General features: G+C 35.4%; 1 protein-coding gene across 3 annotated transcripts in view; it reads left to right on the top strand.

Annotated features, from left to right (window-relative positions):
• Positions 1–12625, top strand: part of ATG2B (autophagy related 2B) — a 48051-nt gene extending 35426 nt beyond the window's left edge. For all 3 annotated transcript variants that reach the window (XM_027637651.1, XM_027637650.1, XM_027637652.1), the window contains exons 33-42: positions 1661–1855; positions 2452–2553; positions 3970–4048; positions 4865–5069; positions 6065–6134; positions 7104–7186; positions 7559–7680; positions 7854–8008; positions 9058–9207; positions 9938–12625. In XM_027637651.1, the coding sequence (XP_027493452.1) occupies positions 1661–1855; positions 2452–2553; positions 3970–4048; positions 4865–5069; positions 6065–6134; positions 7104–7186; positions 7559–7680; positions 7854–8008; positions 9058–9207; positions 9938–10168 (1392 nt within the window). In that variant the 3' untranslated portion in view covers positions 10169–12625. The remainder of the gene's footprint in view (positions 1–1660; positions 1856–2451; positions 2554–3969; positions 4049–4864; positions 5070–6064; positions 6135–7103; positions 7187–7558; positions 7681–7853; positions 8009–9057; positions 9208–9937) is intronic.
• Positions 12626–16030: the final 3405 nt, after the last annotated feature.

Genomic DNA, 16030 nt, shown 5'->3' on the forward strand with positions numbered 1-16030 from the left:
AGCTTCAACCATGACTCTCTGTGTGTGAATGCTACATTCCTTTGATAACAGTTTTCCATTAGAGTTCAGTAGGATTTCTTTCAACAGTATCTAAACCTAAGCAATCGTTTGGAAGATGATGAAGGTAGAATTTGCGTAACAAAAGGTGTATTTACTTTTCTAGGATAGCATTTACTTGCTGAATAAACTTGTTTCTAAAGATGAAGGATATCTATTATAGTATTCTTAATGTTTTTATTATAACCAAGTTTTAAAACTGCTGTTCTGTTTTCCTCTCTTATAGATACAACTGTTATGAAATTAAGTGTTCTAGCAAAATAAACAACGTCTAGATCTGTTGAGAATGCTCAGCATATCACTTTGATAACTGTATATTAAATAACATCCAGTTATATCACAATATTGTTCCTGCTATTTCCCCTAACGTATTTAGCACCTTTCAGGCATAAGTATCTTACTGTTTTTTTTAAGGGTGTGCTTAGCTTTAACATAGGAACTAGATGCTTGTTTCTGGTGCTGGGAAGAATACTGGCAAGGAGTTCATGTTAAATGGATCAATAACAAAATCTTTTTAAAATAAGACTTTACAAAACATTTCCACAAACATGAAAGGCACTGCATAAAAATAAATGCCTTTTATGGTCTTTATGGGTTTCTAAAGCTTAAAATTCATCCAATTAGCACTTCAAGCTTGCCAGGAATATGTGGATGTGTCTTTTCTAGAAACAATATGACACTGCAATAAAAAAGAGGAAAGAAAGGAAGTGTTTAATATTCCCTCTGGAAAACTTCATATGTAGAAGTATAGCCATTTCTTAATTTGTGGATATTTAATGAATTAGTGTTAGCACTGAGGCAAAAAGATTTTTTCCCCCCACTTGTACTCCTAACTTTGTGGAAGACTTAATTTCTTCTTTAAACATTATTGCTATTAAGGAGACAGTGTCACAGAGGATGTTTCTTTGCAAATCAGGCCAGTAGAGGCCACTGCTGTGTGCCCTCTGCTGGAGGCCAGGATCTGGCGTGGTTTGGTGGAACAGGGAGTGGTTTACCTGTCACCACAGCTCTGTGACTGAACATGAGAACTGCATTAAGAGATAGGGAAAAGAAGATAATTCAGAATTACTAAGAAATTAAGAAAAATAATGAATTCGAATTTTAATGGACAACAGTGAGTAATGAAAAAGGAAATAAGGCTGCAAGAAGCCACTTGAGAAGTCAATTGGTAGGGAAGAAACCTTACTTTCCTAAGTGTAGAGGGTGCAGGATTCAAGAATTGCAGGATTGCCTGATACAGGCTTCACCGTGAAGTAAGAAGGATGTCAGGATTGAGAGGAAAAAGCAAAGTCAGTGTTAAAACAAAAAGTGAAACTCATTCATTGTCTTATACTGACTCTTCGTTTTGGCTGGAATTTGCATCCTAAGATATGAATATATACCCAGCTAGAAATTGGAAGATTTCTACTGCTACATGTGAAAAGCTGAATAGTTTTCAGAAATCCCAATATTATTCCTGTAGATTTAAAATAGTAGACAGCTGTTAAAGTTCCTATGTGTGGTGTGGATTTCTGTTTTGTTTGTTTTTTTAAATAGTATTCTGCTGTTAAATGCTCTTTTTTCACTGAAACTGATTATGCTGGTTCTCTTTCTGTTGTAAAAGGTGAAATTCCAGCATGAGGTATACCCTCCATGTGGTGCAGAAGGTGAATCCTGTCTGTTGGAGCAGCCAGTGTCCCGACAGGTTTTTATTGTTCAAGACCTGGAGATTAGAGATCGCTTAGCTACATCACAGATGAATAAATTTCTCTATCTCTACTGCAGTAAGGAGATGCCCAGAAAAGCACATTCAAACATGGTACAGTTATGAAATATGTTAGAAATATGTTAATTTTTTACAGTTACAGTGGTTCAACTATCATCGTGGGGGTTATGTACTCTTCTTAGAAATCTTACACAAGAAAAAGCATGAGTTCCTGAAGTAATATAATTTGTTGATAGTTTGCTTGACTCTTTATGGATATTAAAAGTGATTCAAAAGTGAGTTTGAATGGTAGCTTGTCAGGTATTAATGTTGTTGAGATTCTACCAGTTAAAAAAAGTAGATGTGCAGGACAACTTTTGGTAGTTTTCACAATTTGGTTTTGAACAAATGTCCGCTTGTATGAGTATGATGAGACTTGGCTACACACACAAAGTTGTAGTTTTATGGTATACTGAAGTTCTTACTAGTTCTATAAAGGATTTATTACTTTTTTGGGGGGGTTTCCTCTAATTTTTATTACATTCATAGTAAGTTTTTATTCAATACTAACTTTATAATTGCTAATAATATTAACAATTATAATCAGATAAGTACAGAGGTTTTGCATTAAATATTTTTCCTAGTTAGTGTTCTGAGATTTAATAACTGTGAATGTAAGTGCTTCTGTTTATTTTTTTTTTTTTTTTCAGTTAACAGTTAAAGCATTACATGTCCGTCCAGAGTCTGGCAGATCCCCACAGGAATGTTGTTTACGTGTTTCCCTAATGCCACTTCGCCTCAATATTGACCAGGTTGGGTTTTGGGTTCATTTTTGCTTTTTAATTTAAAAACTTAGAATATCTGTAGACAAGGATGTTTATTCAATAAGTTTTCCTCCTGAGACTTCTGATAATCAAAGGTTTTGGAATCATGGCTTTTAAAAATCATGTACTTATTCTTGAATCATCTGGCTTTGTTCATGAAGTGGCTTCATTGTTTTTAATTGAAAGCGTTAATCATTAAACCAGAAGTGGTTCACAACATTTTAGTCAAGGGCACTTGACATTCAAGAAATGCTTCTTTACTCTGAAGGCTTAGGTCTTGCTGTCAACTGCAGTGGCAGGAAGAACAGAAATTGTTTTACTTTCCTTAGCAAACCTTTGTTCAAAGTATTTTTGATGTACTCAAGAAACATTTGGATTTTTTTTAAAGCAGTAAAGAAGGTACATAATGTTTGGGCATGCAAATATAAAGTGCATATTACTCTTTGTTGAGGCATTTCTTGCTTAATTTGTCGTCTTCAGAGAGATGTTTGGGTTTTGAGTATTAATTTAGGAGTTCCACATCTACTTTCTCTTTCTGTCAACATACGTTAGAGACGAGGTTTTCATGTTGCTATTAGAAAAATTGAACTCTGTCTAGTTTGCAATAATTTCATCTAGAAAAAAATAGCTTGGAAATACTACCATCTAGTGAGGAAATGTGTTCCCTCTTGGGTGATTTAGTTAAAGCCTTTTTATCTTTTGTACCACGAACAGAATTCACCTTTACAGCTTCTGTGAAATGAACCACAGCTCATCTAGAAGCATGGGGCAGGTTGCATGCAGTCATATTAGACATACTTGTCATTACTACTTAATCTGTCTTTCTTTTCAGTTGGAAACAAAAATGGAAAAGAAAGTCCAAATCATTAATGACAGGATGAATAAGGCACCAGATGCACTTTTTCTGATGCATCTATCAGAAAAAGAAAATGGGATGTAATAACTTTAGAACATTAACACCACAGATATTAATGACTTTTAATGAAGCAGTGGTGATCTGTAATGATTTGACTGACTTTGACAGTATTAGAAAAGAATATAAACTGTACTTAAATACCCTTTTATTGGAAATGAGAGAAAATGTTGTAGCCATTAAAGCACCTGGGTTCTGGAACAGTCTCCAAAATTACAGTAGGAGTGATGAAAACAACCCTGGATTTTTAAGACAGAGCTAGATTGATCATGAAATCATGTTATATGTAGCAGCGGACAGTGGACAGACAATCTTCCTGATTTCTGTCCTAGATTTTATGTGGCTTCTACATGTGTTAAAGGATCAAAAAGAAGAAATGTGTTTTGTTTCATGACTGTGTGGAAATAGAGCTGGAATAATAGATAATATTTTTAGAGAATTGGGTCTTTGTATTTATTTTAATCTGATTGTATTTTATTTTTTGTCATTAGGATGCCTTGTTTTTCCTGAAGGACTTTTTCACTAGCCTTTCTACAGAAGTAGAACTCTTAGTTACTCCAGATCCTGAAGGTATACTTTTCAAAAATCTAGCATAAAAGTGCATCTTTGTTCTCCCTTAATGTGGGTACATGTTCTGTAAATTCACATGTGAATCTTGTGTGTATAAAAACTTGTGTTGGGGTTTGAGCACTAACATGAATTACTGATTTTTTTGGAACATAGAGTCTTTGGGTATTTTAGCTTTGTATTTTATAATTATCAACAAAGGTCTTCAACACCTGAGATCTTGATTGTATAAAAGGTTTCACCGAAATTGGGGCATATTTAATAAGAGCTTCTGAAAAAACTGAGAATTGTGTGTATAATATGATGTAATTATTAGATAAAACAAATACAGTGTGCTGCTTATTTATAATACTGAACTCTATGTTACACATCTTCAAAATTTAGATAGACATACTATTTTAGGAAAGAGGTATTAAATACTGTATGTATGCAGCTAAAGGAGTACTTCTAATCAGCTACAACATCTGAGGCGAAAGCAGTATATACTGAAAAGCATATTTCCACTATTAACTATATTTGTGCATTTGTAAGCAGCTGCACTTTACCTATTTCTGCTGAGGTGTCATACTGAAATGCACAGGTAATGAAGCACTCTGCAATACTGCCGTTAAAACCAGAGGGATTGTTTATGCTGATGCATCAGTCTCGTCTTAAGCTGCATGTAATAATTTTGGTTAATAACTAAAAGTCTAAATATTGTCCTGCTAATAAGTCCTACTAATAAGCATTAGAACTTACTAAGGACACAGTTAATGGTGTAAATGCAATCTTTCTGTGGAAAATGTGAGTCAGTTTACTGTGTGTAACTTCTTATCTTAGTTAAAAAGTCTCCTGGTGCTGAAGTTACGTGCAGTTTGCCCAGGCACGTCAGCAGCCTTAAGGAACCGAGTCCAGTCATTTCTTTCTCATCACACAAGCAAGCAAATGAAAATGGTAGCATTGACTCTGTGGATGTGGTTAATGGAGATGATGATAATTTCTCACAAGAAACAACGTCATACAGTGATCAGCCGGTATTTTTCAGGTAAACTTTCGTTACAAAATTTCCAGTGACACACAGCTGTTCTGCTGAATGTTTTAAGGAAAGGTGATGATAAACTATACAGACCATAGGGCAAAGGTGCATTTTTTTGTTTTTTCATTGACTGGGTGTGGAAATCAGATGTATTTATTTCTATCACAGGACAGTAACTAATGACTTTTACTAACTTTTGAACATTACTGTGCACAAAGAAATAAAAATTAATTAAAACTCTGCTATGTAGAGAACCAGTAATGAGATGTTTTACAAATAAATAAAAAGAGCATTGTTTATATTCTTACATCTAACAATATAAAGTAAATCTAATATAACCAGAGATGAAAGTATATAAAGGAAAAGGATATCATGGGAGAGGTATAAGATTAAAATATCACAAGATAAACTCTAATGTAGTCCTGAGTAGGAAGTGACTGTGAAAACTGTAGCTTCTTATGTGGAAGTTTTTTCACGTGTATTCAGATTGTAAGTGCCTTGAACAACAGATGTGTGCTTTAGTAAGCAATGCAGAGCCAAATTGTAAGAGCATGGCTGTGGTTCTATTTCATCATATACATCACCAGCAGAATTTTTTATTGAGTTCCTGTTGCAGGACTAAATTTTGCCTACAGAGCCATCATTTTATGGCGTTTCTTTGTTTGTTGGTGTTTTTTGTTTATTTTTAACTGAATATTGTGCTGTGAAAATTGAGGAAAGACATTCACTTGCAGGATTAATAGTACTTCTGCAGGACTGTTAAAGTTATTTCAAATGCTAATCTGAACTAGATGTTAACAAACCAAGAAAAGCTGAATTTGCCACTGTATTTTGTACATTTATTCTGAAGTACCAACACAGTAACTAGAGGATTTATGGCTTACAGAAAAGACTATGGCATTCTATTCCAGGAGGATGTGAAACCAGGAGTTTCTTTTAGAAGGATAAATAATTTTATTTCCTTTTCATGTATCTCACTATGAAATTTCCTTTTTATGTTGCAGAGAATTTCGTTTCACATCAGAAGTTCCAATACGGCTTGATTACCACGGCAAACATGTATCGATGGATCAGGTTTGTGTATAATGCTGATGCTACAGAACAAAAATTTGATGCTGTTTGTTTTGGTTTTCCCAACCCCCATGAGTGGGGGTATATTTTTGTGCTCCCTACTCATTATTGATGTGATCAAGACAAATACAGAACACTTTTTTTTTTCCTTCTCATTAGTTTCAATAAAGCTTAACCTTGTTTCACTCTTAATTTGAAACCTAAGGGGTGGATCCTCCAGATCTAATTGACTCCGAATGGAACTTGCATGCCACATTTATGAACTCAATGATTGGCTTGAAATCAGAGTACATAGCTGCAGTGCCCCTCAAAGGATGATTCCATTGTCTGATATGAGAATTCTACACTTTATCTTTTTTTTCCTCATTAATACCAGAATAAAATGTCATTTTTTCCTCTTTGTTTCCTTCCCTTGCAGTCTAGTAACATGTGGGCCTCAGAAGCAATGGCAGAATCTGTTATAAATACAAAAAAATGCTCATAGTTCTTCTTAAAATATGCATTGGTTGTTATACTGCGTTTAGAAACAGACATCAAAAAATCCTGTTTGCACAACCAGATTTGTGCTTTGACACAGCGAATCAGTAAGAAAATATGGAAGAGTGAAAGCAGCAACTTCTTCAATTTACCCAGCTGTCAGAAATCAAAACATGAAATATAGTAGCTTTAGAATACCTGGAACATACTAAAGCCAGAGCTATGTTTACATAATTTATTATGGCTTATTATTTCTGAAGAAGCTGTCTTGTATCCAGATGTTTTTCTTAGAGTAGCAGGTTAAGCCAAATTTCATCTCTTGGAAGTTTTCAGGTAACGTGATTTGTAGCACTGTAACAAGTAGCTTTTGGAAGACTGGGGGAGAATCTGTTTGGACAGAAATACCTACAAGTAAGAGTTGAGATGGTGAAATTATTTCTCACAAGTTGAACAGGTTAAGTAAATTCATGTGACAATAAAGTATTTCACTTACAGGGAACACTGGCTGGGATTCTTATTGGGCTTGCTCAGTTGAACTGCTCAGAATTAAAGCTGAAGAGACTTTGTTACAGACACGGGTAAGTTTATTGAAATGTAGATGAACATTGCTATTGCAAATTGAACAAGTTTATAGTGAATAATTGAACATAGCAAATGCAAAGCAAATTTTCTGTTAAGATGTACTTCTGAAATCCAAGATGCTTTTTGACTTTACAAATATTTCTTGAGTCTCGTTTTTTTTCGATGATGATGTTATTCAAGAATAACATCTAATTCAGAACAGTGATGTATGTGCTAGTCTTGGTGATAAACTCTTGAAGTGTCAAAAGATGACACTTGAAAAAGCTTTTCTTTTGTTTAAATGCCATCTTTTACTTCAGTGACTAATGAATGCATTTATCTTATTGGAAATTGTATGTTTAAAAAAATAATAATTTTATTTATTTTAGTTTGTTAGGTGTGGATAAATTGTTCTCCTATGCCATCAGTGAATGGCTTAATGATATAAAGAAAAACCAGCTACCAGGAATTTTGGGAGGAGTAGGGCCTATGCATTCGCTAGTGCAGTTAGGTAAGTTAATTCTTATTTCTTCTCAGACGCATGACAGTTTTCTTAAAAACCAGACAACACCTCTCCCCCCCAAAAAGCTCACCACCGTGTTGACCCTTGTTTTCACTTCCTTTCAAGGCATTCTGCTTATTTAAGAGAACTTTCTGACTATGGTGTTCTGTCTTCACTTTCAGTCCAAGGTCTGAAGGACTTGGTGTGGTTGCCGATAGAGCAGTACCGGAAGGACGGACGTATCGTCAGGGGCTTTCAAAGAGGAGCAGCTTCTTTTGGTACTTCCACTGCAATGGCAGCACTGGAGCTGACAAACAGAATGGTTCAGACTATACAGGTACAGTGTATTACTTCTGAAGTTAGACATAAAATGAGAAATGCTCCTATTAAGTGCTCTGTATTAAACTAATATCTTAATGCTGTAAATTTGAGGTTGGGAGTATGTATTTAAAAGGGAAAAAAAAAGCAGCTGTATAAATAGGAAAGCATGGACTGGGCAGAGTTTGCATCAGTCTGTGAGGTGAGAACTATGCCATCAAATGCAATAGTTGGAAAATTGTGTTAAAATACTACTGCACACCCAAGCTGCTACATGTTTCTTATGGCTTTGATGTATTACAATGTACAGTTTAATACTAAAATTTTCAGCTTCACTAAAAGATCATTTATATTGATAAAGATGGGTTCTTCACACATGTATTTTCCAGTAATAGATTCTTGCCTTTTTTAAAAATCTCAACTTATCTGTGCATATTTAAATAAAACAAAATAGCCCACAAAACCAACAAAGTAAAAAAAACCCCAAAACCTAAACCCAATACTATTTGTGTTGATGTACACAAAGTTTATAAAGTTTTCTGGATTTAATCCCAAGGTAATCTTGGATTAAAGAGTTAATAAATTTATGTTCCTTAATGTAAAATACGTAATGAAAATACACTTTTACCACCTGATTTTGCGAAAATTGTGTGTGTGTTTAAGCTTGAATATACATATAGTAAAAAAAAAAAAAGTGGTGTTACTCATGAGTGGGATTATATGTGTTCTTGTGTGTTTGTAAGAAATATGTACCATTGATCAAATGTTCAGTTTCTGTCTTGAGCATTTCATGCAGATTAGAGGATGCCTTTGAAGAGACAAACATTAGAAGGGGAGAAAACCCACCTAAACCCACAACATTAATTCTTTCATTATGGAACCTAATGCATAGTTACAGCCACACCCATTCCAGAAGTTCTTGTACAAAACCTTAATCTTATGTAAATGAGTATTATTTGTGGAATAAGAATTGTTTTATTTCAATGATGTCACCCTATTAGTAGTTTAAATTTGTGGTTGGGTACCATAAGACTTCTTACATGTTTTGCATTTGCTCCTGATCTTCAGGCAGCTGCAGAAACTGCATATGACATGGTATCACCAGGGCCTACCTTTATTGAAGCAAAAAAGATCAAGCGATTCCCTCGCCATCGTTTAGCTCATCAGCCAGTAGACCTACGGGAAGGTGTAGCCAAAGCCTACAGTGTCGTAAAAGAGGTGAGTGCAAAAGTGACTAACAGATTAACAGATGCTAGTTTAAGATGACCAAATAAAGAAGATGATTTAGGTTTTGAACAAGTCTGTCTTCACCAGTAAACTTAAACCAACAGAAACCTTGCATGGAAAAAGCAGAAGTAAACTAAGATATCATGCAGATAAATGTGAATAGGACGTGAGTGCTCTACAGCTGTGATGGTTTACAACTGCTGTAAATCCTGTAAACTTGCTTTCCTGCACCGTATCATCCATCCTTACTTCCTGCCCACCCCCTTCCTGCTCCCTTTGGAGTTACTGTTAGTTCTGAGGTAGAGTTTAATCATAATACTGGATTTAAAAGAAGTGAAAGCTTTTACAGCATGTTATAAATTAGAATGCTGACCTCTTTTTATTGTATTTTTGTATTGTACTTTTAGTTACACATGGTATGGTGTCTGTGAAGTAAGGTCTCAGCTGAGTTTCCAGTGAACTCTGTCATTTTTTAATAGCCCCCAGTACCCCACAACTTTTTCCCGTACACACAACATGTGCCACTGGAAGTCAGATGAAATACTTACATCTCTGAGTTCACAGAAGAACAACTAAATCATATTTGTATCAGTATAGTTGTACTACAGCTATAATACAAATCACCAAGATGAGAAATGCTGAGCAGTTTAAAATTTCCCTAAAATTAGGAGAGGTTGCTTTTTCTTTTTCAGTGTAACTGATTTCTTTTAATTTCTCAAAGGGGATTACGGACACAGCCCAAACCATCTATGAGACTGCTGCTCGTGAGCATGAAAACAGAGGAGTAACTGGAGCAGTAGGAGGAGTCCTCCGCCAAATCCCACCAACTGTGGTGAAACCTTTCATTGTTGCAACAGAGGCAACCTCAAATGTTCTAGGTGGAATGAGAAACCAGATCAGGCCAGATGTGCGTCAAGAAGAGTCTCAGAAGTGGCGCCTTGGGGAGGATTGAGATTGTAAATCTGGCTCAGCACACAGGTAGCAAGGCTGGAAATGCAGAGGAATGTCCTGTTGGCAGCTTTAGATGGAGCTCACTTTTTTGTCATGCTCATCTCAGGAACAAATGAGGTTTTCAACTGTTATTCACAAAACATCCAACCAAAAATACTTATGAGGTGAAAAGCAAATTGGTACGTGCTCATACTGTGTGTTACCAATACATTTGGTAGATAGTGCCAAACGTAGTGAAGCATGCGCTGCCAACTCAGAGACATGCTTGCTCTGTTCCATTTACCATATTTTTCTTGGTATATTTAACATCTGAAACAGTAACCTGTATGGTGAAGCTAAGTGGACTTTAAAGAGGTTTTCTGAGCATAGTCAAAGAACTGTCTTCAATAAAGGGCTCTGCAGATGCTCTTCACTGACTAAAGAATAAAAGCCTTCATTGTGGACATGTGACATGAAGGCTGTCTAATATGGAAGCAGATAAGATAATACTGTTTAGTGGTCATTAGCATCGCTTTTAGCGTGGCACTTACAGCAAGGACAAGCTTGATAACCATTCAGAGTTTAGATTCAGTGTTGATACACCTCCAAACAGGATTTGTTCCTAAATATTAAATACCTACTTTTGTGGGTTTTTGAAGAACCTGAATGTTGCAGAAATGTTCTGTTGTGTTGCACTTTAAAAGATATGGCCTGTATATTGTGCTTTTTTTATAGTGTGAATAAAATGTAATGTGCATTATCCTTTATGTGGTTTAGAAGCTTACACAAATTATTGAAAAGAGCATCATTTGATGATGATCCTACAGAAAAGTGTCTTAAATTTATTTAAACTCATTATATGTTAAAACATTTTTTTGTCTTCTGTTACACTAACTACAATGCTAAAAATACGTATTCTTCAGGAAAACAGCAGTTGATTTTAATTGTGGCCAAGTTTTTTGTAAGAATGAAAAATCAGAAGTAAAAATGAATTATTTCATAATTTCATAGTTAAAAGGCTATACAGACTTTAATACTCTGCTTTTGTTTAAAGTTCGTACTGTTGCAAAGCTGCTGCTCTCACAAGATATTTTTAATTTAGATTTTCTGTCAGTTATTTGAAAATGAATATTTGGGGTCGTTTAATTGGAACTTGGAATGGGTGAGAGGATTTAAAAAAAGGACAGCAAAACTTCAAAAATCAAAGTTGGTACTGACATTATTTACTATTTAGTAGGTGACCAGGGTCTCCACAGAGCTTTATTAAGCACCTGACATTGCACCATTTTGGGGCGGTTAAAAGGCTTGGCACTAACTGTGCAATAATTAACTTCTTTTATCTTATATTAGCAAAAACTGGAGGCTAAAAAGTAAAGGCTCTTTTGAATACAAAAATACTCATTTTGAATTTCAAGAGGTTAAACTTCGAGTGACTAACCAGGATGTAAGTTTGTCATAGTCCTGTGCTAATAATAAGTGGAAATTCTGCCTATATGCCATATGGAAAATCTCCACTGAAAGGGAGACATCAAATGGTATTGATCAGACTTCAGTCTCTAACGGTAAAGAAGAAGTAGTTTACCTCTCTTTTATTTAATATCTGCCAATAGCATGATGGGCCTTACAGGACAAACAGGAGTGTATGAAGGAAAATAATTGTTGCTTATTCATGCTGATACTATACTCCCTATTCCTGAACACCAAAGAATCTGCCTGGAGGGTAAATGATTTGAAAATGTCCCCTCTGCTGGGAAGACTTTTACAGTATGCTTTATTATTTTTCATAAAAAAAAGTTCCAGTTAAAAGCAAATTCCTTCATTGGGTGACAGGTGATATTGGAAAGGTTTGTTTCCAATTGCTGGAATCGTCTAAGTTGTGATACACTTTGAAGACCTGGTTATTTCAGTTAAAAGACTTGCTGCAAGCAGGAGGAGATACTTTTGAGAGGACAAAGACCTGCAGATTTAATGACATGAAGTATTTTTTGATGTAAAAATGCTTGCTGCAGTGCATACTTCTGTCCAGTAATTAGAGAGCTCTGCTTTAGTGAGAGCTCAAAGTGTGAGAACTTTTGCACAGGAATGAGTTCCATGTTTGCAATGTGGCACCTCCTGAATACCTTCTCAAGAAGTGGTGAGGAGTCAATGCAAGTAAGTAGCAATGCATCTTTTTCATTTGCAATTACCGTACTATGTAATTTCAGCTAGTCCAGTTCATCCAGTTAGAGTACACTGCAATAGGATAACTCTACATATTTTCTTCCTTTTTTGACATTGCTGAGAAGGAGCAGTGGCATTTCAGTGTTCTTTTCATTTTCGATTCTATCAAGATCTAATTGTACTACAAGGCAATTAGAATATATTTTTATATGAGGGCATGGTGTCAAGGTAAAACATTTTTATAGCGTGTCTCTCATTGTCAGCAATATAGATTGTATGAATTTATTAAACTTCACTTTTCACTATGTAAACCCTCTCATTTACTGCTTGCACTTTATTGAGCCTTTTCAGTGAAATCGATTCTAAATTTTTTTCCAACATTTTATTTTTACAAGCAGTTTTTTAATTTTAGGGTGTATATTCTGCATTGTTGCAGTGTTTGAAATGTTTAAAAAACCCTAAAAGCTCACAAAACTTGTGAAACTGGTCTTTACAGCAAACTAGTTTTCAGAATGTGTCTTGTACGGATTAGCTTGTGTTTTAAATCAAAAAGTATCATGTATGAGAAGGAATTAATCAAATGTTCTCCTCAATGCTGTAAATTTTCAAGCACTTAGAAAATACACAAAATGAGATTTGACTCTTGACATATTTCCTGGAAATGGAAGCCTATGGATACCTTACTGTATTCTCTGTTAGCATGAGGAGATTTGTGAAAATATTGTTGTACTTGAATTTTCCACTGAAACGAGTTGCTATATATACGGACACTTCATATTTGTAGAGGCTGTAAACTGACACAGTCAATGTTTAATTCTCTCCACATTCTCTGATGTTGAACTAACACTACTACTGCTGCTACTGTTACTTAGTCAGATACCGTCCTGATAGACAGAACTGTCATCCTGGGTTTTCTTAAGTGTCCAGGTGCTTCAAATAATACATCAGTGAGTGCCTGGGAAGTACCTGAAAAAAAGACAACCATCTTTTGACAACAAACAAACAAAAAAACATCCTTACTAAGAATCTTAGCAGTGACTCATGGCAGCAAATCATCACATCCATGGAAAGGCAGCTTCCATTTTCTTTCCAATATCTGCTCATGGTTTCTAAATCCTGTAGGTTTTCAGCAATGCAGTGTATCCTACACATACTTGCCTAATGATGAGTATCATCAGTGACTCACTGGTCAGTCCCCAGTGAATTCATCTGTGCTTAAGGGATGTGACCATTTGCTCACTAATTGTTTGATTGTGAACATCCATTGCTTGCTTTCATTTAGAGTTCCTTAACTGAGTTGCCAAGAAAGGTTTTTTAACAAACCGAAAAGCTATTCGATGGTTATGAACAAAACACTCTTACTGAACATGATCCATACACCTGCAAATGTGATAATGATTTTACTTTAAATATTGAAATGTCTGCATTTTGTAAAACAATGAAATTCAAGAATTTGTTTGGAGTAGTTAAATATTTCTAAATTTTTTGCATACCCTAAATGCCCCAGCAGTATAGGTCAGAAAAGGTATTTTGGTTTGGATCCTAATGTGCACAGTTCTTCAGTCTCCAGGCCTCATGATTTAAGCTTCTGACAACTGTTTTAAGTTGCTCTACATGCTGAATCTTGTTTACAATTAAATATTAGATACTACAAGTTAAATACATAAATACAAATCATGCATTTGTACTGGATTTCTTAATAGTAAGGTAGCTCAGACAGAAACACAGCAGTTTGTGTATATGTTTGTGTATATTTTTTACATTTTTGCACTTACAGTAGTTTTGTTGTATTGTTTGTATATAGTTTGCTAGTGTAAAGAATCTCATGAAATAGAAACCACTGTTGAAGGGAATTGACTATTTCAACTTGAGTTATTTTGCTTAAAGTTCTTGTCCCCTCAGTATGTCCTTGAGAATTATTTTTAACCATAATTTATATGGCACCAAAAGTGTATATTTTAGCTTATTAAAATGCCGAAAGGCCTGAGTGCAAATAGGTTGTCTGTTAAATACATTTAATGGAAAAAAAAAAACAAACACAAATTTGTAACAATACATAAATAAATATCTGAATTTGTTCCTTGAGTTGGTTTTCTCTACCTGTGAATATAACTGACCCAGAAAACAGTCTCCCAAAATACTGGAATTAACTTAAAACTTTTTATCTACCTGGTTATAGAGTTGTACCTCAAAAAAAAAAAAAAAAAAATTATACAGATTAAAAAAGGAAAGCTTTAAAATTGCATGAAGGTCAAAAGGTAGGAAATGTATTAAGCTGGCTGATATAACCTGAAACCCCCTCTGCTCTGCATCAGCAAAGTACTCTTTACATGTTTGATCAGATACTGTGCCCCCATAGGCCTGTTGCCACATTTATTTACTAAGAATGTATATCTTATTTCTGCATTCAGTGGAGATTTTTAAAGCTTTATTAGCTTCCAAAGCCTGTGAAGGATGCAAAATAATAAATGTCTTTCAGGATGCTTCTCTAGTGCCCATTTCACATACGTTAAGGTACAAGCATCTGAAAAGAGATCTGAGTACTGGGCGGTATTAAATGCTGGTGCCAGTGCCAGGTCCCTGAATAATGTGACAAGTGTAAGTAATTTTCAGCTGTGTTTTGTAATGATGTAACATTTTGGGGGGTGAGGGGTGGTCGCTGTATAAGGCCTGGTTAGCTATTCTGTCAAACAGTAACCCTTCATTTAATAAGAAGGAAGCTGACTCCCATCCTGTGTATCTCCTCTTCCCTCCCTGCCTTTTTTTTTTTAAACAAGACCTCACGTGGATTAAAGGAAGTGGTAAAGTTCTTTCTCTTTGCAATACTGAGGCATACCAAGGATAATTCTAATGTCTCCAGGTTAGTCCCAGACTAGCAAAGGAGAATAAGGCCACAGCTGATGACATTCCAGCTGAGAATTTATGGAAAACAACCAGTAAGACATACCAACCCGGAGCAACATGAGTTGGTGTCCTTGAACTCCATTCCTAATTGAGCATGACTGAGGCTCAAGCACTCCTTTTTTTTTTTCTCCTAAATGTTTTTTGCTAGCAACCTTTGAAATGTGGTATTAAATAATGGGATTTTTTTTCCAATTCATATTTCTAGGAAATAGTGTTTTAAACCATCTTGTATTATCAGAGATTATAAAAGATTTCATAAAGCTGCCTTTTTGTGAGAGATAATTGAAGTTTCAGAGATGTTTTGTTCTGAAACAGACTGATTAGATGAAAGCAGAGCTTACTGAAGGGCAACCAAGTATTCATGACCCCACAGGCAAGGAAGCAGTCCAAGCTTCTTAGATGTTTGTCAAGAGGATTTGTGAAATAGTTATCTGTAGTGAAGTTCTCAGGCTCTTATTTGCTCTGCTGTTGATTTCATTCTTTACTAGGAACATGAGTGTTAAACGTGGCTCTTGCAGGCCAGAGTGGAAGGAAGCCTCTAGGGAGGAGAAGAGATGTGTACCCATTTGAGCAGGAGGCAAGTTTTGGCGATATGGGGGTATATGCTCAATAAAATGGAACTTGGTCCATTGTAGCCCATGGGCACAAAGATAAGTAGGCACTATATCCATTAGAAAGCTTTAACTTGCATCTTTAGACTTCAACACTTGGCAGTTGTTTGGTACTGAAGATTTGTTGGTGGCTCCAACAACTTCATGAATCTCCCAGCACTTCTTTCTTTCCCTTTCTTTCCCTTTCTTTCCCTTTCTTTCCCTTTCTT

The sequence above is a fragment of the Corapipo altera genome, unplaced genomic scaffold (assembly GCF_003945725.1).
Source record: "Corapipo altera isolate COAL_440 unplaced genomic scaffold, ASM394572v1 23, whole genome shotgun sequence".
Lineage (NCBI taxonomy): Eukaryota > Metazoa > Chordata > Aves > Passeriformes > Pipridae > Corapipo > Corapipo altera.